General features: G+C 42.0%; 4 protein-coding genes across 7 annotated transcripts; all 4 read left to right on the top strand.

Annotated features, from left to right (window-relative positions):
• Nucleotides 1-1114: 1114 nt before the first annotated feature.
• On the top strand, nucleotides 1115-15219 carry LOC113463076 (LEAF RUST 10 DISEASE-RESISTANCE LOCUS RECEPTOR-LIKE PROTEIN KINASE-like 1.2). Its single transcript, XM_088702600.2, has 2 exons — nucleotides 1115-2064; nucleotides 14447-15219. The coding sequence occupies exons 1-2, from the start codon at nucleotides 1206-1208 to the stop codon at nucleotides 14611-14613; spliced, it is 1026 nt and encodes a 341-aa protein (XP_088558726.2). The 5' UTR covers nucleotides 1115-1205; the 3' UTR covers nucleotides 14614-15219.
• On the top strand, nucleotides 2086-7411 carry LOC149768688 (LEAF RUST 10 DISEASE-RESISTANCE LOCUS RECEPTOR-LIKE PROTEIN KINASE-like 1.2). Its single transcript, XM_089924099.1, has 2 exons — nucleotides 2086-4177; nucleotides 5395-7411. Exons 1-2 carry the CDS (start codon nucleotides 3325-3327, stop codon nucleotides 5508-5510), a joined length of 969 nt encoding a protein of 322 aa, XP_089780225.1. The 5' UTR covers nucleotides 2086-3324; the 3' UTR covers nucleotides 5511-7411.
• Nucleotides 4574-17583, top strand: LOC103712818 (LEAF RUST 10 DISEASE-RESISTANCE LOCUS RECEPTOR-LIKE PROTEIN KINASE-like 1.2). Of its 4 annotated transcripts, none has more exons than XM_017844213.5 (4): nucleotides 4574-11039; nucleotides 15228-15260; nucleotides 16094-16357; nucleotides 16470-17583. In XM_017844213.5, exons 1-4 carry the CDS (start codon nucleotides 10325-10327, stop codon nucleotides 17396-17398), a joined length of 1941 nt encoding a protein of 646 aa, XP_017699702.3. In that variant the 5' UTR covers nucleotides 4574-10324; the 3' UTR covers nucleotides 17399-17583. The 4 variants fall into 4 exon arrangements, with proteins under 4 accessions (XP_017699702.3, XP_017699701.3, XP_017699700.3 ...); XM_017844212.5 differs by having other exon boundaries at nucleotides 16091-16357; XM_017844211.5 differs by having other exon boundaries at nucleotides 5555-9052.
• A 148-nt stretch (nucleotides 17584-17731) lies between these two features.
• LOC103712776 (50S ribosomal protein-like protein) lies at nucleotides 17732-18769 on the top strand. The gene has a single exon (XM_008799397.6). It carries the CDS (start codon nucleotides 18083-18085, stop codon nucleotides 18590-18592), a length of 510 nt encoding a protein of 169 aa, XP_008797619.1. The 5' UTR covers nucleotides 17732-18082; the 3' UTR covers nucleotides 18593-18769.
• Nucleotides 18770-20866: the final 2097 nt, after the last annotated feature.

Genomic DNA, 20866 nt, shown 5'->3' with positions numbered 1-20866 from the left:
TAAGTGGAATCCGATCTCACTTGATGCTTAGTCCCCATGCCCAAGGAAAGTTGCAAAAAAGGTCTCTCTTGAATTTATAAAAGGCCCATCGTGGCTGTCCTTTGGAACGTATTCCGGACCTAGGCTGTATTGAAAAAGATAAATGAAAGAGAAGACAGAAAGAGAGATAGAGATGGAGAGATAGAGATAGAGAGAGAGGAGAAGAAAATTATATTTTTATTAGTATCAACTTGATCTCGACATCTCACAAGAAGCCCATACTTTGAATAATTTAGTGGACCTCTTGCTTTGCTTGGATTTTAGGTGAACATGATAATCCAAATGAGTCATGCGTCCAAATTTGCTAGTATTACTCGCACCAATCTAAGATCTCACTAAAAAAAACTGGTTGAAAGATATTTTTTTTATTCTGCAGTATAGTAGAGGGGAAGGCAAGTGAAGTTTGGAGGACAATCTCTGCTGATCCCTCTTCATTCTTTTACGAAAAGCCAGCTGGATGGAATCCAACTGGTTGGTGAGGCTTCGGCCTACAAAGGGAGGAACGATCTCTGATCCCCATTCGTTATTTTTAATAGAAAGCCAGCTAGATAGAGTCCAGTTGGATGGAGACGCAGGCAGGCGAGGCTTCTGCTCGCGCATGGGGGACAATCTCTGACCCCAATACATTCTTTTACGAAAAGCCCACCGGACGGAAACTCACTCGATCGCGAGTTTTGAAATGACGACCCAACAAGGCATGCATCTTGGAAAGTTGGTCTAGCTAAGCTAGCGGTCATTTTGAACTAGGATTATTCTATGCATGGTTTGATTTTTTTGTTCTTTTTGACTGGGGCTTCTTTATTCTTAGACTGGTTCTGCTCTCCAGTTTTTTCTTCCTTCTTCTTTTCTTTATTTTTTTTTTAAAATTTTAAGTTTTTTTTTATTTTATTTTGTTTATAAATAAGACGTGCGGTGATTGGTCACCGTTTTGTTTTGTTTTGTTTTGTTTTTAAGGTCCATTTGGTAATTACAATTTGATTAGACCGCACTAAATATCTCGGTTGGAAAGTTAGAACCCCCTCTGAATTCTCCCAACAAGTTCACAAGCAAGGGGATCGCGCAGTCACGGTTCCCGCCACCATGATCCTCCTACAAAACCCCCACAAAAGCCGACGGCCTGGCCTTGCTTTCAACGCTCGTACCCCTAAATCCACCCTGTAGCACCCATGCCTTGTAGAATCCCCTCATCACCTCCTCCCCTCCTCATCTTCCTCCTCTTCCTCCTATCCCTCCTCATCTCCACCAACGCTTACCCTGGGAACAACCCCCCGACCCGATTCTGTCCGAACTGGACCTGCGGCAAACAGGATATCACTTACCCATTCTGGCTAGCTTCAAATCTATCCAGCATCCCTTCCACCTACTGTGGGTACCCAGGATTTGTGCTGATATGCCAAGATGACACCCCAATCCTTTCTCTCGGCCACAACAATTATACCGTGACCGACATCGATTACCACAACCAACACATCTCCCTTGCCGACACGGATGTCCTCGCCGCCGGAACCTGCCCCAGGCCCCGGCACAACCTCACCCTCATGGCCACCTTATTCCTGAACTACAACACCTCGGACATCTTCTTCCTGAACTACACCTCCAACCTGAACTGCACCCCCAACCTGAACTACACCTCCCTGGACACCGACCTCACCTTCTTTCTCGACTGCCCCGACGGTCCACCGGACCGCCGAATAACCTGCCTTTCCGGAAGCAGCAGTAACCGGTCTTACATCATCACCGACGATGATCTGTCGGCCATCAACGAATACGATTTGGTGCTGCAGTGCCAAGATATTGTGGTAGTACCGGTCCTCTCTCAGGAGGTGAACAGGGGGAACTTGAGCGCTTTGGCTAGTGACTTTGGAGGGGTGTTGAAGAAAGGCTTCCAGCTGGGCTGGTCAGTCGAGACATTGGAAGTGTGCTATCGCTGCGAGCTCTCTGGCGGGCGCTGCGGGTACCGGACAACAAACACGAGTTTGTCCCTCGCCTGCTTTTGCTCCAACGGAGTGACCGACGGCCATTGCGGTATGTTGTCGATCGTTGTACCCCCCTCTTTTTGTTATTGCCGCTGCCTTCCCCTTTTTTTTCGCTTGTTTCTTGGTGATTTTTTTTTTTCTTTTGGTCTTGTTTCTTGGTGGATTTGGTCAATTTAGACCAATGGCCGACTGAGAGCCGGAACGCGAACGTATGCTGACCGCCAGGCCTAGATTCATTTTGGAAGTCACCGCTAGCGACTAGTCCAAAATTAAGAGCATATTAGCATAGCATCATCACACAAAATAGTTTATTCCATTCCATAGATTCATTTTTTTACTGGGTAAATTCGAATTCATGAAACAACTCTAGAATAGATACATCTATAAAAGTCTGAAAATAAAATATCTAATAATTAAGAAAGAAAATTATTACAAACATCCATAATATAACTCCTGTATGAACAGAAATATATGTTGCTATCCAATCCTGCACCCATTTTTAAACAATCTTGCATCAAAAGGATAACCGTAGAAATTCCACTAAAGTTTGACATCATTTTACTTAAAATAGAAATTCCATTTCTAAATGTAAAAGACAATGCAATGATAATGAAAAAAGAGTAGACACCAACATCATACTTCTATCTAGTGGATATCATCGAAAAATCTAGGGACTTCACTTCTTTATATTTGTGTCCCCATTCATAATTTTTTATAGAAAGCCAGCTAGATAGAGTCCAGTTGGATGGAGGCGCAGGCAGTCGAGGCTTCTGCTCACGCATGGGGGACAATCTCCGACCCCAACACGTTCTTTTACGAAAAGCCCACGGGAGGAAACCTTACTCGATCGCGAGTTTTGAAATGATGACCCAGCTACGCATGCATCTTGGAAAGTTGGTCCAAGCTAGCGGTCATTTTGAACTAGGATTATTCTATGGATGGTTTGATTTTTTTTGTTCTTTTTGATTGGGCTTCTTTATTCTTAGACCGGTTCAGCTCTCCAGTTTTTTCTTCCATCTTCTTTTCTTTATTTTTTTAATTTTAAGTTTTTAATTTTATTTGTTTATAAATAAGACGTGCGGTGATTGGTCACCGTTTTTTTTTTAAAAAGGACCATTAGGTAATTACAATTTGATTAGACCGCACTAAATATCTCGGCTGGAAAGTCAGAACCCCCTCTGAATTCTCCCAAGGGGATGCGCGTAGCCACGGTTCCCGCCACCATGATCCTCCTGCAAAAACCCGCCAAAAGCCGACGGCCTGACCTTGCTTTCAACGCTCGTACCCCTAAATCCACCCAGTAGCACCCATGCCTTGTAGAATCCCCTCATCACCTCCTCCCCTCCTCATCTTCCTCCTCTTCCTCTTATCCCTCCTCGTCTCCACCAACGCTTACCCTGGGAACAACCCCCCGACCCGATTCTGTCCGAACTCGACCTGCGGCAAACAGGATATCGCTTACCCATTCTGGCTAGCTCCAAATCTATCCACTATCCCTTCCACCTACTGTGGGTACCCAGGATTTGTGCTGATATGCCAAAATGACACCCCAATCCTTTCTCTCGGCCGCAACAATTATACCGTGACCGACGTCGATTACAACAACCAAACCATCTCCCTTGTCGACACGGATGTCCTCGCCGCCGGAACCTGCCCCAGGCCCCGGCGCAACCTCACGCTCCTCAACAACTTCTTCCTGAACTACACCACCTCGGACACCAGCCTCGCCCTCATGAACCTGAACTACACCTCCTACCTGAACTACACCTCCTTGGACACCAACCTCACCTTCTTTCTCGACTGCTCCGACGGTCCATCGGACCACCGAATAACCTGCCTTTCCGGAAGCAGCGGTAACTCGTCTTACATCTTCACCGACGATGATTTGTCGGCCATCAACGAATACGATTTGGTCCGGCAGTGCCAAGATATTGTGGTGGCGCCGGTCCTCTCTCAGGAGGCGAACGGGGGAAACTTGAGCGCTTTGTCTAGTGACTTTGGAGGGGTGTTGAAGAAAGGCTTCCAGCTGGGCTGGTCTAACAAGACATTGGAAGAGTGCTATCGCTGCGAGCTCTCCGGCGGGCTCTGCGGGTACCAGACAACCCCGACGAGTTTGTCCCTCGCCTGCTTTTGCTCCAACGGAGTGAGCGACCGCCTTTGCGGTATGTTGTCGATCGTTTTACCCCCCCTCTTTTTGTTATTGCTGCTGCCTTCCCTTTTTTTTCCTCTTGTTTCTTGGTGGATTTTTTTTTTTTTTGGTCTTGTTTCTTGGTGGATTTGGTCAATTTAGACCAATGGCCGGCTGGGAGCTGGAACGCGAACGTATGCTGACCTCTAAGCCTAGAGGACAGATCAGGGATTCCGCTTTAAAAGAGTTCAATTTGGAAGTCAAAAATGGGAGCCTGAGAGAGAGGGGCCTCAGCAAATCCTCTTCTGACCGGTTCAGTGGAAAACAATAGGTTTTTTTTTCTTCTGAAGGAACAAGGGAAAACGAGAGTTGAACCGAATAGAATAGTAGTAGGTGGAGAAACTTCATGCCTGGTGTGTCACAAAGATGATGGGTTACCAGTGATATTTTTTCTTCTTCCCTCAGAAAAATTACTTTCTGACCATTGGCTGCTGAGAATTCAATCATGCAGGTCCATGATTTCTGTTTCTCCGTTTAGTAAGAAAAATTGGGCAGAGCCCAATCAAATTCTATGATCCATTAAGGTAACAGATTTTATTGAGTCTATTACCTAGAAAAAGAGTTGCAACATCCCATCTTGTTTCCAGGATTTCTTTAGGATTTACAGTATCCTAAGGGCTGCTAAATCTTTCTCAATCCAATTAACGAATGCAGAACTAGACTTGGTTGAGAAACTAGCATCCCTGAACCATCTCCAAGTGACTGGATCATGAAGAGTCACTTACGTTCTCTCCACTGAATATTGTATAATTTACAAGCATCCTCCTTCACAAGCTCAGTTCCCTTGGTTGAAGCAGAGTTGCCACCCATTTCAGTTCCAGCAATTAGGGACCCTGGCTTCAGTAAAAGAAATAATATTGAACAGACCTGGGAATAGAGAAGCAAACAAGCACCGCCCTGCCCACATTTTGAGCCAACATCAGGTTGCATTCGGAATTCCCGCCTTGAAACAGCTGCCTGGTAGGAAAAAATCTCCATATCTCTGCTTGTGCCTTCCAAAACTGTGAACTCTTCTGTAAGACTAGGGACATGGAATTTCAGAAACTATATGGTTGATAGGGGACACAAAATAGAATAGTTGCTTCCAAAGTCCAGCATCATTATTGAAGAGTTTCCACTGCCACTTACACAGCAGTGCTTGATTCATGTTTCTATTTCCAACCCTCCTGATCCATTCCTTTTCCCTTGCAGGTAGTGAAGCTTTTCTTTTATTTTGGATGAACAAAAGATTTTTTATTTCGATTTCTGGGCTAGATTTGTATTACAAATGTTGTACTCCCATTTTTTTTTTGTTACATGTGTTTTAAAGTTCCTTAGGTGTTTATTAGCTAGGGCAATGCTTTGCAAAAGGTAAGGAGTTACATCCACTAATAGGTTAAGAAAAAAGTTTTCACGTAGCTTATAAATGCAATACAGTTGGACTTTGGCAATGGTTAATGGTTATCAAGCAAAAATTTTATGCAAGGGTAAATTTCCAGACTACGTAGCATGTGTGTAGGAAAGGTAATTATCATGGATTTGTTTCTTGGTAAAGCAAATTTCAATTATCAGCTAAGTAGCACTCGCATGTGGCTGACAAATAAATGAGTAAATGAGCTCGAAGAGTTAGTGCGTATTTAAGGGCTAGGAACACTGTATTGTGGTGCTCATTTGAATTGTAGAGGTGAATTAGTCATAGACGAGTTGCAGCTAGATTGATTCCTCAAGCCTTCTATGCGCGATGACTAATTTTCTATTCTGCAATGAAAGACTTTAAAATGAAGATTACACCTAATAGGAAATAAATAACCAACAAAACCTTCTGCTTTGAAGTCTTCAAAGATGAAGAGATTTTTATTAGGATGTACTGTGAACTAGTTTTGAATAACCTCATGTTTCTGCGAAGGTAATCTTTATATTGGAGAGTGGAGATAGACAAATTAGTACTAAGTCAGCTCCATAGAGACAGTAGCTTCTAGGAAACTGAACAAAGAAAAGGACCCCCTTTGTAGGAGGCGTGGTCATTTGTTAAGCAATAACTTACCAAAGAATTCTTTGACTAAGGAGACCTAGGCAGATATAGAAATAAATTCAACGTAGATAGAGCTAAGAAGCAGAGATTAGATATTAGAAACTACATTAGCTGCAACATCACTATCATAGACAATGACTAAACAAAGAGATTTCTGGTCAAAACAACCATCATCCAGCTTCCCCATGCTCCTGACACTGTTGGTGAATGGCTTCTAGGATGATGAAAAGCTGGTAGCATATTATACTAGAGAGTAGTTAACCCATAGCTATATATTTGCTATAAAACTTCTAAAGGCTGATTATCTCAAGTATCGTGTGGTCCATAAGTAAAATATTCAATTAAAGTAACCAAATTAGATGAATCTAAATCAAAGGTTACTACAGGCAGTTGAAGGATGGTGCATATCTATGAAAAGCTCTAGAAGAGTTTATTTAATAACTACAATAGATATGGCATGGCAGATCATTTTATACTTGACTAGACCTTATAAATGAAAATAAGTGCAAAGTGTGGAAGTAGATGAAACTGATCTAGTGGGATTTCAAGAACCGTAATTAGTAGCAGTAAATTGTCGATGTCCCTATCTGCATGATGTTTTATTGGAACAGTTTACTTAATCCCGGATGTAACTGCAAACTGGGCAATCTTGCAAGGGACCACGGTTCAAACTGGATAAAAACTGGAGTAAAATTTCTTGAACTGTGGCTGCTAGCTAGGAACTCATAAGTGTTTAGGCCATGATATGTTGAAAACGAAAGGAAACAGTTATAGATGAAGGGCGTCGATGTTCCTGCTTCTCTTTTACCCGACTCTTAGGCTACAATATTCTGGAAGTCCTTAAATCATACTATAGGATGTTCTGAATTACATAATTTGCTCATTAGATGACAAATTTAGAAGGCAGCTAAAAGGTGCAGCTCAGCCATCTGATCACTTTTCTGTGCTTGGCTGAATTTGCTGGGCATATACTCGTAGTAGCATAAACAGCTACCGTATGTAGGTCGCCCGAGGCACACTCTTTGTAGACTGAAAGATAATAAGATTGGTAGAAATCAAGTCTGTTCAGAAAAGAAACTCGTAGCCACTTATGCTTCTCTTTTGGTTCTTATTTCCTGTCCTTTATCCCGGGTTACAGAATCCTCTTGTCATCCTCTCAGTATGATTGTTAAACTCTACTTGATTGAATCATAGTGGCATGCGGACCAAACATTAGGTGGGGCCTTTCGTTGGCCGAGCTGGGACTGTTGTTTGGCAGTCCCAGCTGATTCTGAGTGATTGTAAACAATGCCCCAAATCTGCTCATCCTTGAGGTTATTGTTATAGCAAGCACTTGGTTAGTATTTCATTTGGAATGGGTGAAATCTACTGCAAGTCAAATATAAACTGAGCAGAACAGAATCAGTCGATCGTGTTCTTGCTTAGCTACTGTTGATATTAAAACATTATCATGTCTAATTAATATACATAATTCGGTCAAAATAAGCATGTTAAGGACAAAAAAGTGCAGAGGGAAATATATGCATACGACGGATGTTAAGACGCCATGATTTGAAGACATCACGTTTGCTACCTGTTCCCTGCCGCCTATCTGGACCGGGTGCAAAACTGTCGCCTGCTCTGTAATTTCAAGCTAGAAAATTGTAACTTTGGGCCTGTCCCTGTACCTTTGTTGACTCTTTCCAGGGCCACAACCAAGCAGTCCATTCTCCGCGGCATGACGTAAGAGCAAGCCATTATTGGTAAACTCTTCCTCGACGGTAACGCGCTCATTAGAATCTTTCATTATTTTTGCTTCCTTTTTCTTCCAAGAAGAAGGATCCAAACTATGGGTTAAAGCTTTGAACAGCATGCCGTGGCTGTTCAACCATCTTTTCCGCCCAACTTGTTAGACCTTAGAAAGTGATATACTCATGGACCTCTAACAATGAGTAGATCTCATTCACCTTCCAATCTCTATCCCCTCTTCCTCCTCCAGTTTGTTCCGGTTGGTTTGCTAATACCATCCACTGGTTCGGTAATACCATCGACCGAACCGAATGCATCCCCCGTCTCTCTTCATGCCCTTCCATCATCACCTAGCGACAATCCTCTTCTTCCTAAAATTATCATCGCTGCCGGTTTCCTTCTCCGGAAGCTACTACCACCGATACGAGAATTGCGCACCGGTCGTGTATGGTTGCGGCAAGATCAAATTCAACCTAAGCTACCCTTTCCACGTTGATGGCCGGCATGACTACTGCGGGCACCCCAATTACTACCTCAACTGCAGCCATAACAACACCACTCTAATGATCAGCATCAACAACAAGGGGTACCTGGTGAAGGACGTCGACACCTTAAACCACTTGCTCACCGTCGTGGAGCAGAGCCTCATCAGCCAGTCATGCCCTGAACCATATGAGAACACGACCATCGATCCCTCCCTTTTCGATTACTGCGACCGCGATCAGAATGTCACTTTGTATGTCAACTGCACGGCCTTGAGTTTGATCCCCACGCTGTATGACATTGGTTGCGCGTTGGGTGTCGCTGGGCAGCGCCGCTCTTACTACAGGCTCGACAACACAAGTTTTGTGGACGTCTTGGGCGAGTGCAGCTCCACGGTGCTGGTGCCGATGAGCCGAACGGCAGCGGAGCGGCTGGGGAATGGGAACTTGAGCTTTGGAGATGCATTAAAGGAGGGGTTCATTTTGAAGTGGGCGGCGGGGAGGGGGTGGTGCGGTGATTGCGCCCGTTCTGGTGGGCGGTGTGGTTATAATTTTAGCTCTCCAGCTGATCATACCTGCTACTGTCCTAATGGGCCGGCTCTTGGGTCATGTCTTTCAGGAAATAGCGGTATGCCTTTAGATGCTTCTCTCTCTCACTCTCTCTCCCCCTCCTGAAATCCATTGGTTTACATCTTATTTCTTCCTAATACCAAGTATATTAATTCGGTGGGCAAAAAGTTATGTTCAAAGAATCAGATCCAGAGGCTCAAATGGATTTGAAGGTTTGAAATCTGATAACTAAAAGATCACGGAATCTCTAAGTTTACTGGTTTCGGTTTAGAGGAGGCTGAGACAGAGCAGAGCGCAGGGCCTATTGGTGATTGATAAAGACATGATGAAAAATAACCTAACAAATTGCCCTCTATGATTCTTATTGTCCACTTGTTACCTGTTGATTTATAGGTAATTGATATTTGACCAAGTAGTATAATAGATTGTCTTTCTGATTCAAGTCATCTTTTTATTACTGGGTAAATTTTAACATTGGATAATAATAACATATCTGTATATACATATCGGTTTAAAAAGAATAGATACCAATATAACTAGACAATCATGTGATTTGTATCAATCTATTAGAATACCAAATTATATCTGCAATCTTATTTGGTCTTATATATCTTTAATTATAAACTTCGAAATAAAGTAAGCGACAAATTTAATATCTTGAACTTAAATCATCTTTCATATAGTGATATTTTTGATCTGATGATTTATAAAGTTTAACTATTTTATTCATGTCCATGTTTATATTTGCGCTGCAAATAATCAATCTGTAGATGCATCCATTAATGATGCTTCCGTTTAGCTTGGTTTGAATTTAAACTTGAATCAAGCTTAAAATAACAATAAATAAATCGAGTCTAATCTGAATTTTTAAGCTTACAATTAATTTTAAATCAACTTTGATTAGACTTAGACTGGGTCAAGCTGAGCTTGATCATAAAATAATCATCAGGCTGGGAATGACGATGGTGATGACACCTATGCATATAATCGTGGGTGACGGGCAACTGTGTGCCCCGATATCTCTGTCTGTATCCCAGGAGAAGTTAAAGGTTTCAGATTAGGGTCAAGAATAGCCGATAAAGAAAGTAACCCGCGTTGTCGGCATCGACCTTTCCTTCTTCCAAATCCTAATCCTTTGATTTTTTTTTCTTTTTTTATGTCTGTTCAGTCCGTTTCGTTGGCTTAGTCAAACGGCGACTTCCAAAATTAGAAATGGGGAGGGGGAACGTGTCACATCATCACCCCACTGAACGAACCCCTCCACCTACTTCACTTCTCCAACTCTTCTTCCCCTTCCTCTTCTTCTCTTCTATTCTCTTCATCTAATAAGATGAATCCCGGAATCTTACTGCAATCCAAAGGGTCCTTCTCTATCTTCTTCTTCCTCATCTCCTCTTTGTTGAGAGAGGGGCCAGTCTTTGCTGCCGACCCAACAGCAGAAGCCTGTGAGCCAAAGAACTGCGGGAATGGCTTAAACATAAGCTACCCGTTCTGGATCCAGGATCAGCACCCGTCTTATTGTGGGTTTCCGTCTTTTCTGGTGACCTGCAACAGCTCCGTCCCTGTCCTTAAACTCCTCGGCCGCGACTATCGTATTAAGCGTATCTTCTACGATAGGAGATCACTTCTTGTCACTCAAGCCGATTTCCTCGACAGCGATTGCCCGTTTCCACGCTACAATCTCACGCTCGGCCGAACCCTGTTTCGTGTTAACTCAACTAATAAGAGTCTCTTCTTTCTCTTCAATTGTTCGGAGAGGCCACGCAACTACCAAGAAATACCTTGTCATAATGATATCACGCCGGCGTATTTCGTCGGAGATCAGCTGAATTTTTACAGTACGTGCGAGTCTGTTATTGCGCCCGTGTTGGTTTCTGGGATGGTCAGCAGTAACTATGCGGAGCTTTTGAAGCATGGTTTCTTGTTGGACTGGACCGCAGAGGATTGCGCAGAGTGCAGCACAAGCGGTGGCCAATGTGGATATGATAACAACACGGCGAGTTTCATGTGTATCTGCCCTGATAGACGCCATCTGAGAAGTTGCAGTGAGTCCTCACCTCACCTAAAGGAGTTCGTGTAGGGATTATGGCAAGATAGATGTTACTTTATAGTTCCTTTGTTCTCTGCTGATAATATCTTTACATGCGAATTTGAACATTTTGAAGCATAAGATGTAGCAGATACATGGCATGGTTTAGTTTATAAGGTTGATGCATGCGGTCAATTTATGACTGGTTCCTCCTAGGCATCTACAAATATAATGACAAGAAGCCTATTTTATGTGGATCTTCCCTGATCAATCCCACTTGGGAAGTTGTCATTTTTCAGACTACTTTCTGTTCGGTTCCGCTGTAAGAATTTCACAGAGATTGATGGGAAGATGAGTTAGTTTATTGATCTCGGAGTATTTCCTTGGATGCTGCTTGGTTTCGGTTGATCAATTGATACCTTTATATGTTTCATGACAGTTTTCAAGCCTAGGAACCAAGCCCTTGATCATGACTAAAACCTCTCTGCTTCTGGCATCTTCAATCTTATAAGCATAGCATGCATTCCCCGTCAAACACTTAATCTTCATGGCTTGGTCCTCTTGGTCATACATAGTTCTTCTTTAGTGTTTGTGTCTATATATGTTTCTGTGTGGAGTGTGCATGCTTTTCAAAAGAATAATAATAATGACAGGGTGTAGACAATATCATGTCTACAGAAGATTTATTTTTCTTGACCTCTTGCTATATATATGTGTGTGTGTGTGTGTGTGTAGATATATATGTATATATATGAGAGAGATATGATGAAGAACCTAGGACCTCTCTATTAAAGGAAGGAATGTCAACCACATGAGATAAGTCTGGTTGGCTTTTCCCGTATTGTTTTACTCATGACTGTTTCTCTATTCATTTGATGACCAAATATCTTCTTAATAACCTTGTTTCTCACTTGTCAGTTCCTGTTCCATTCAAATGTTTCTATTGATATTTGTCTGTTTCTTTGATTGAAGTCCATGAGTTCTGCCATTAAGCACTCTGCTTGCTAACTGACTGACATCAATGTCCAAGTATCAGATGTCTAAATGTTAAAATCCACAAAAACAACTATCACAGATATAAATGGTTTCTTGTATGCTTTTCATTTCTGCTGCATAGAAGACACTTCATATATGGTGTCAATAACAAAAAATGAAAAACTGTTGTGGACATATAGAAGAATACTTATGTACATTCAACAAGTAACTAGTAGTATTGTCTTGAGGGAAAGCTTGGGCAGATCCCAATCCGATATTAATAACTAGTAGTATTTAATTATTCAGAAGTTAAACTTACTTGATACCTAGTTGATATAAGGTAGTTTTAGTTACCAACCCTGAAACCAACTTGGTTCTCTAAAATTATCAGATAATAGAAACTATTAGTTTATAAATATTATATTATCAATTGGTTGATCTATTGTACTGGCATTCGAAATGTGAAAACAAAATCATAGAATCAAGGAAGAAACACATAACTACTTCTAAATATTATGTTGATGTAAAAGTTTAATTTCCCTTTGATCTGTATTTTATTTTGGTTGTCAGTTTTATTAATGGAATTTAACTGTAATCAACTTCCTATTCCGTGGCTTTTAAAATTTACTTTCCAATTGTTTTGCTTTTCTTTGCTTCTTTATTTTTGTTCTTCAACCTTTTCAATTGTTTATGCCTGGCTACACATAGTCATTATCAAGCTTGATATATATGTTTAAATTTTTCTCTCATCTGAATGTTTGATTCATGAACCATCTGTCATCAATCAATAAACAGATATTTGAAATGAGTGATCTAAATCCTGAATCGGCCACAAGAGATAGCAGAAACCTTCGAACTGAAAAAATAAGAGCTATCTACTATCCTTTTTTCCCTTTCAGGAAGAGATTCCTAGGAGTCACAGTAATAAACAGACTTCGTAGCAGAAAAGAGTAGAAATAAATGAGAAGTTACACTGACTTAGAGAAATGACATGGATTAAATCTAGTATTAGTAATATGCCCGAAGTACTTCACATGTTAATGTGAATTTTGTGAGATAGGAGTTCTGAATCGTAGGGTAAAAAGAAACTAATCTATCATTTTTATTTTTCTTATAATACAGAGCAGTACTAATATACTTGACCATTGCTTTTGGATCAAAAAATATGGAAAAGCACATGAAACGATAATGCTTTTTGCATGCTACATGATAGATCTAATTTGAAAGTTCTATCCTCTAATTATTTTTTTTTAACTTTTTCATACCATAGTTACATTTGCACTAAATAATGCAATGAATAAAATTGTGTTGCCAAAAGTAACTCACTTGCATATTTAAATTTGTTCATATTATACTTTATCTTCTAGGGATATCATTGCTTTTCCCCAACAAATTGTTGAAAATTGTGGGCTGATTGAATATTCAAAAAATTTCTTGGTCTATATTCTCTGTAATTGCTCTGATATCTTTTAGTATCTTGCCCATCCATGTAGCATAAACAATTTAAATAGAAAATGGTGTCATATGTTCTCCTGTTCTTCAAAACCAATACCTTCTGTTTTCATCGATTTTATGATCATTTTCACTCTCCACTCAAGTCAACTGTAAGAACTGGATGCAAACAAACATCTTCCTGTAAGATTAGATGTAATACAAATTTTCTTATTCAATGAAAGTGACATGTACAGAGTCATGGTGCAAAAAGACAATTGGGAAGACTTTGACTCAAGACTATCATCTAATAAACCAAATTACTCATTAAGCATCATGCTTATCTTCACTAATTGATAGACCAATCCGTGAAAGAAATACTAAGTTAATATAATTTTTGTTTTAAACTCCTTGTTTCCTGATCCTGTGCATATTATTGCAAAAATTTTCCATTTTGTTTCCTTCCCTATTATCTGTTTGGTTCTATTCTTCTCTATCTATAAATTATCTTAGTAAAGAACCATATTGTTGGATACCAGTTCAATGCATCTAAATTCTCTCTCCAGAAACACATTATACATTCTGACGGTCATATTTCCATGAGGCCCAAGTAGGCTTATTATGCAGTCAGCAAGAAAAAGTGAGGAGCTCTCACACCTTTCTCTTGTTCATTTTCTCTCTCCGTAGTTCACCCAACTCTTCTTCAAGCCCAAATAATCAGGATAGATAACACAGACATTAGGATCCTCCCTTTCTCGGCATAGGATTTAGTTGGCTTGCTTTTGTGTTCACTTTAATCTTTACCCCTCTGCTAGTCCTGTCGGTAGTTGTCCCTGCTACATAAAATCAAATCCCTTTCTCATTAACGGTTTTCTTAAAGATATATTGGAAGTTTCTTTTTTTACTTTGTGCGGAGGAAAATATGATTGGAATAGTTTCTGTTGTTTCATATGCCTGCCTTTTCATTTCTCCTTTTCTACTTCTTCCTAACTTTGTTTGTTCACGTCCTACAACCAGGTTTCACTGTGGAAATCTCACCATTGTATCAGATACCCCTTCCTTACAAACAATACAGGTCTGGAATGCCGAAAACTTCATTACATCCAATGTATCAATCAGACACCTATTATCCAATTCAATCGGCATGGGTTCTTTTACCCTCTGAAAAATATCTCATACCCTGAAGGGGCATGCATAATTAATGACCTCAATCTCAGCTATATCTCTTGGGGATCCGACTTTTTTCCTATACAATTTCTCTTCCGCTATCCATCATGTCGAAATTACCAAACTTTCTCTACTTATAAGCTTTAAGCAATCTGTATTCAATTGCAAGCAGAGAGGTCATGATTATCAGAATATCTTGACAAGTTCCATTGTTCCACTCTTTGCAAAGACTATAATCTAATATTCGTTCCATGAAATTTGAAGGATCGACCGAAACATGATCTTCCTGCTTACTGTTATACCTCTAGTCCCCATCAGTTTGCCTGAAAGTTGTCATTCAGTGAAGATAAAGAAAGTGACATCTCTCAGCTTTCTGACCTGTAAATGTTGAAGTAGCTTGAATCATGCTTTTATAATTTGCATCACTTGCTGCTAACTTAAGCAATATTTTCTGGTTTATTTTTCTTTTTTTTCTTGAAGAAATAGTTTATGTGAAGGCCTGTATATGAAAAATAGTCATTTAATTTGTCAATTGGATGTAGAAAGAAAAGTGGATGATGTGATTGTATTTCTTTTAATCATGGTGATCAGTTTCTAACAGTTTGAAGGTAATTGTTTTCTGATGCCGCAGGAAGTAAGAAACAAACGAAGACGATTATAATAGGTAACACATCTCTACCTGCCATCTCTTAAGAGAATTATCGTATCTTAGGCTTCTTTATTTGTACTGCAAATGAAGTAACAGTTGCCCATTTGATTGGTAGGCATGCAGTGTTCCCGGAGTTGTTCATTTGAATTTTCTTTTGCCAATTCCAATATCAACTTTTTCCAAATACACTGATGAATTCTTTTTTTATATTTGTTTTGAGCAAGCAAGACGCTAATGAATTCAGGTCAATAAATGGCAACTGATATGACAAATCTTGGTAAAAACTATGGCTCATTAATTTCAGATAACAGAAGAGGAAACGTTCTTTGGAAATACATAAGCCAATGGATTTGCTCATGTTTGAATGTTCAAAACAGAAGATGCTGTATTGTTCTAAGCTAAAGCTGTGCCGAGTTGATTGCTTAATTCCACTGATCCTAAACCTATTTCTATCTCGGATTCTATAATCCGTATCCAATATATTGAGCTTCATAGAATATCAAAGAGAGAAAATCATATCGATGGAGGCAATTGTTAAGGAATTATTGCAGGTTAATTTTGCTTTCTTTAGAAAGAAATGCTTGTAGAGATTTACAAATTGGACTCGTATTCTTCAGTGAACAAGTCACTAGGCTTTTGGAGAAGATAATTACGACATGACTTTAGGATTGCTTCTCTTAGGGGGGAAGCAATCCACTCCAGAAGACTGCTTGCTCGTTCCAAGAGCTGGTGAATCTCCTGTAGCAGTGAATGAAGCATTGAAACAATTCAGAGCTCTTAATTCTGTTCTTCTATTTCTCCTCCTTTGACTAGTTCTCTTGCTGCTTTTGTATTGTTGTGAACAGCAGGTGTGTCTGCTGGAGCCGGAGTCGTCCTCATAGCGGGCGTCCTCTGCGTTCTGTGGTTTAGGTACAAGAAGAGGAAGCAGCATTCCCCGTCCTCCAAAGACCTCATCCGGAATTCCTCCTTCGAGGCATCATCGAAGGACCCTGAATTGGGCAGCATCCATTACCAGACCCATGTCTTCACCTACGAGGAGCTCCAGGAGGCCACGAACCACTTTGATTCCTCCAAAGAACTCGGTGACGGAGGCTTTGGCACCGTCTACAAGGGTACTTGCTCGGCAGCTCCAAATGGCTCCCAACAGAGCACCTGCAACCCCTTTGTCCCTTCTTCATCCTTGCTTGTGCCTGCTGCTAGCCTCACTGCCTTCTTTCTCTTCAGGAAAGCTCCGAGACGGCCGCGTTGTTGCAGTCAAACGCTTATACGAGAACAACTTCAAGCGGGTCGAGCAGTTCATGAACGAGATCGCCATCCTGTCCGGCCTCCGCCACCAGAACCTGGTAAGCCTCTACGGCTGCACCTCCCGCCGCAGCCGCGAGCTCCTCCTCGTGTACGAGTTCGTGCCCAATGGCACCGTCGCAGACCACCTTCACGGGCCCCGAGCGAGCGAGCGTTCTCTTACCTGGCCTATGCGTTTGAGCATCGCCATCGAGACCGCGGATGCGCTCGCCTACCTCCATGCCGTCGAACCACCGATCATACATCGCGATGTCAAAACAAACAACATTCTGCTCGACGGCAGCTTCCATGTAAAAGTCGCTGATTTCGGGCTCTCACGTCTCTTTCCCACTGATGCCACCCATGTGTCCACCGCTCCTCAGGGCACGCCGGGGTACCTGGACCCTGAGTACCACCAGTGCTACCAGCTCACCGATAGAAGTGATGTCTATAGCTTTGGAGTGGTGCTGGTCGAGCTCATATCCTCGAAGCCGGCCGTCGACATCACGCGGCGCCGGCATGAGATCAACTTGGCCAGCATGGCAATCAACAAGATCCAGAACTGTCAGCTGGACGAGCTGGTCGACCCGGATCTTGGGTATCAGTCGGATTGGGCGACAAAGAAGATGATAACCATGGTCGTGGAACTGGCTTTCAGGTGCTTGCAATCGGACGGAGAAATGAGGCCGCCCATTAGAGAGGTCCTCGAGGTGCTGACAGAGATAGAGAGCGAGGGTCGCAAGGCCGAGAAGGAAGGGGCGACTGATGCCCGTGATGATGCTGGCTTGCTCAAGAACATTGCACCATTCTCACCCGACTCTGTTACCGCCAAGTGGGTGAGCAAGTCTAGCACACCTAACACCAGTGAGTGATCTAAATTCTGAATTGCTTCTTAAGAACTTCTTATGTATGATCCGCAGAGGCTTGTATCTCCAACTTAGCAGGCTTTGACGTGTATGTGTAAAGGTAATCATAACGTTTCGCTAATTGAGTTTCAGATCAAGGGGGATGTATATAGTATATAGGGCTTCTGTTGATGCTCTGATTAAGCCCTCAAGCTGGATGATTTTTGAGTTGTGAGCATTTACAGCTTATCTGTATGTATGGTGTTTTGTGGATCATTTTTTCCACCGTAATTCTCATAACTTCGGACTGGGTCTGGGTCTGTGTTTGCGATAGGTATGAAGCTAAAACGACCTCACGGTTGTAGGATGTGGATGCTTGGGTAGCCCAGCGAAATCATGCGGCTGAAGCGTCCATTTCGATTATTGGCGCGCGACATGGTAGCCCGCAACCGTCAGCCCGGCTACTGAGACGGCCGGCTTCCCCACCACTCTCTCTCTCTCTCTCTCTTCTTTACGAAAAGCGACGCGACCGCAACCTCTATCCACGTGGCGCGTGCGCTTCCCTCTCTCCTCGTCCTCCTCATCTCATCGATCCGTCCACATAAAGAGCAGCCAGAGCTCCTGCTTTCAACGCTGCCTATCTTCTTCCGACGCTTCTTTCTTCGCCTCCCCAGACCGAAACCCAAATCCAATGTAAAGAGGAGAGATTCGATGGCGACGTTGCAGAAATTTAAGCTTCTCGCGACGCAATGCGCCACGGCGGCGAGGAGCCCATCCCGGAGCCCCGCCCCCGCCGCGGCGGCCGCGGCCGCGAGCCCGGCATTCCGCCTCCGTCGGCGGAAGACTTTGAGGAGGCTCCTCGGCCGGTCGTGTGGCCGGACGCTGCTCGCCCCGGCGAAGCCAGCCGCCGCTGGTGAGACGGAGGATCCGGGGGAGAAGAAGGGGCTCCTGAGCCACACGCTCAGGGATCTGTTCGTGTCCTCGCCTCCGGCAGTGGGAGGGGAAGTAGGGGGCGAAGGCGGCCGTGTCAGTGGCGGGGATGGGGGCGGTCGTGGTGGCGTCGCGAGGAGGTTCGGGTTCGGGGGGCTGGCGGTCGGGAGGTTCGCCGGCCGGCTCCGTGGCGGCGGCAGCGGCGGCGGCCTGAGGTCTGGATCCGGGGGGCTTCGGTATCGGTTGCTGCGGCGGGCTTGGCGGCCCGTACTCGTCACCATTCCTGAGTGATTCTAAGCAGAAGAATTGCTTGAAGAAAAAAAAACAGGAAAAAAACATAGTGTTGGGACTTGGGAGATCGTTGGATGTATTTTTCGCTATTTTTTCTTCTATTCGGTGTCTTTTTTGTTGTTGCTGTCGTTGTGGTTGTATCTATTTCTTCGTAAAAGATTCTGGTTTTTTCTTGCAGAGATTTGCCACAGAGTCAATGATGGAAGCTGATTCTAAGCTACTGATGAGTTCATTGCTTGATGACAGGGACCGACACACACATGCTCACTGTGTAAAATGCAATGAGCGAACCATGAGAAATTTTACTGTTTCTCTTAGTGTTTAAGATGAAAATGAAATTAATGTGGGGATGGTGAAGCTACATTAGTTGGTGTTCATCTCATTTTTACTTGGTCGCTGTCATAAATTATTTGTTAGGTCCATAAATGGCTCAGCTGTGGTTCACAGTTTGTTTCATTTCTGCCATCAAAAGGATTATTTGAATCACACCCTCGAAAATAAAATTGACACGGATGATGTGCTGCATGAGTATATACATAATTATGATTCCATCATATGCCATGCACATTGTGCTTTAATTTTGAGTGAATGGTCAAGATTTGGTATACCAGATGCTGACCGTTTGCTATGATTTTTTTTTTTTTTGGAATATTCTTATACTTCTAATATTTTTCTATTAAAGGTTCAAATTGGGATTAAATGGGATTTCAAAAGTAATGAAAATTAGTGTTTTGGTTACGCAAAACAGTTTAAAAAGAAAATAAAATTGAAAGGTAAGCAATACGAAGTGATGGAGACATACGAACGTTTCAATTATACAACCATAGTTAAGTGTAGGCATATGCACGAGGGTGGTCCAGAGCTTGCAGTTCACGCATTTATATGATAATAGCAAGGCAAATGGATTTGCATCTACTTCTTTAATTATTAGTGTAAGCTTAATGCTAATAGACTTCTTTATATCAAGTTCCATGGATCAATACAATTTAACCAATAGAATGATGACTTCATTAAAATTTTGGATATCAACCCTAGTAGGATTTCTATATGATTGCTTGGACTTGTTCAAATTAATTTATTTGCCCTTAACAAAAAATGCCAATAGTTACTGCCAATTTCTGGCTCGCAAAACTACAGCCATTAACAACAATGCTCTCATGTGCTGCAAGGAATATTTGGTCATTAGATTGGATTATTGGATGATGCTCTCATTGCAGGAATTAAGAATCCTTGTGTTTGGTGGATGTGTCAGATAACTAATATCTCTAGGGCTAAGCAACGGGTTAGAGTCATCCGAGGATAAAATGTGAAAAAAGTAAAACATTTTAGATTTTGAAAATTTTACAACGGTCCCCAGCCCCCAGGATGCTGCTACGATTGGCTGCCGGTGGCAGTCATATTCGCTGATGTAAAGAGACAGCAAGGCGTCCGGTTTTCGGACGTGGCCGAGGTCAATTCAAGAGGGTGTCGTCGAGCAGTACAAGTTGTTCGTTTAACCACCTTACTTTATTATGTTGTCAAATCCCCGAAGTGTAAACTACGCTTCATTTACACATGGAGTATTTTTTCGATGTCATAGGGCTAAGCTTCCGTAGTTCAGCTCGCCAACTTCTCAAACAGTTCGTGGAATTAATCATAAAACAGACACTAACTTAACCTTTTAATTCTTTCACAAATACTTTGCATGGTATTGATGTCTTTGCAATGGTTACTCCCAAATTATTACCTTCCATTAGAACCAAAGAATAGGCTCTCTATGAGGCCTTATGCGAGCGTGTATTTAGTCCAACATCGGTTATTCGTCGAAAAAAATTTAGGTACCCGTAAGGGGCTAAGAAATCCAAAAATTACCTTTCGGCTAGCCATTTTGAGTGAAATCATTGGTGTGACAAATAGTATTAGAGCGAACTCGACCCATAGTCTATGTAGATTAGGAGACACTGCAGTACAGGTTCATAGAGGCTGACTTTGGGCGGATCGTAATGCTTGTAATTAGATTTGAATGGATTTAAACTCTTAACCTGATAAGGATGTCAGGAGTTGAACGAGGGAAGTATGTAAGATTTTGTACGGGTGTGTATTTAATCCCATATTGATTATTTGCTGAGAAAATTTTGGGTACTTATACAAGACTAAGGAAACCAAAAAAATACCTTTCCACTAATCATTTTGGGCTAAATTCTGTGATTCTAACTTCCTACTTGCGTACACTCTACTGACTGATGCGGATAATGTTGGGACTTTGTTCTATAGATTGAAAGTTATTTGTTCTAG

Source organism: Phoenix dactylifera, chromosome 1 (genome assembly GCF_051530095.1).
Source record: "Phoenix dactylifera cultivar Ajwa chromosome 1, Ajwa_hap1_PhDact_Kaust_v1.1, whole genome shotgun sequence".
Classification (NCBI taxonomy): domain Eukaryota; kingdom Viridiplantae; phylum Streptophyta; class Magnoliopsida; order Arecales; family Arecaceae; genus Phoenix; species Phoenix dactylifera.
This window is presented reverse-complemented; position numbering and strand designations above follow the sequence as displayed.

Bases quoted from the DNA above. Each gene is read 5' to 3' on its own strand.
- LOC113463076 (XM_088702600.2), top strand. From the start codon at position 1,206: ATGCCTTGTAGAATCCCCTCATCACCTCCTCCCCTCCTCATCTTCCTC. The intron at 2,065-14,446 runs GTATGTTGTCGA...TCCTACAACCAG, and splicing joins AGTGACCGACGGCCATTGCG to GTTTCACTGTGGAAATCTCA.
- LOC149768688 (XM_089924099.1), top strand. From the start codon at position 3,325: ATGCCTTGTAGAATCCCCTCATCACCTCCTCCCCTCCTCATCTTCCTC. The intron at 4,178-5,394 runs GTATGTTGTCGA...TTTCCCTTGCAG, and splicing joins AGTGAGCGACCGCCTTTGCG to GTAGTGAAGCTTTTCTTTTA.
- LOC103712818 (XM_017844209.5), top strand. From the start codon at position 8,254: ATGCATCCCCCGTCTCTCTTCATGCCCTTCCATCATCACCTAGCGACA. The intron at 15,261-16,090 runs GTAACACATCTC...TGTTGTGAACAG, and splicing joins AACGAAGACGATTATAATAG to CAGGTGTGTCTGCTGGAGCC. The intron at 16,358-16,469 runs GTACTTGCTCGG...CTTTCTCTTCAG, and splicing joins CTTTGGCACCGTCTACAAGG to GAAAGCTCCGAGACGGCCGC.
- LOC103712776 (XM_008799397.6), top strand. From the start codon at position 18,083: ATGGCGACGTTGCAGAAATTTAAGCTTCTCGCGACGCAATGCGCCACG.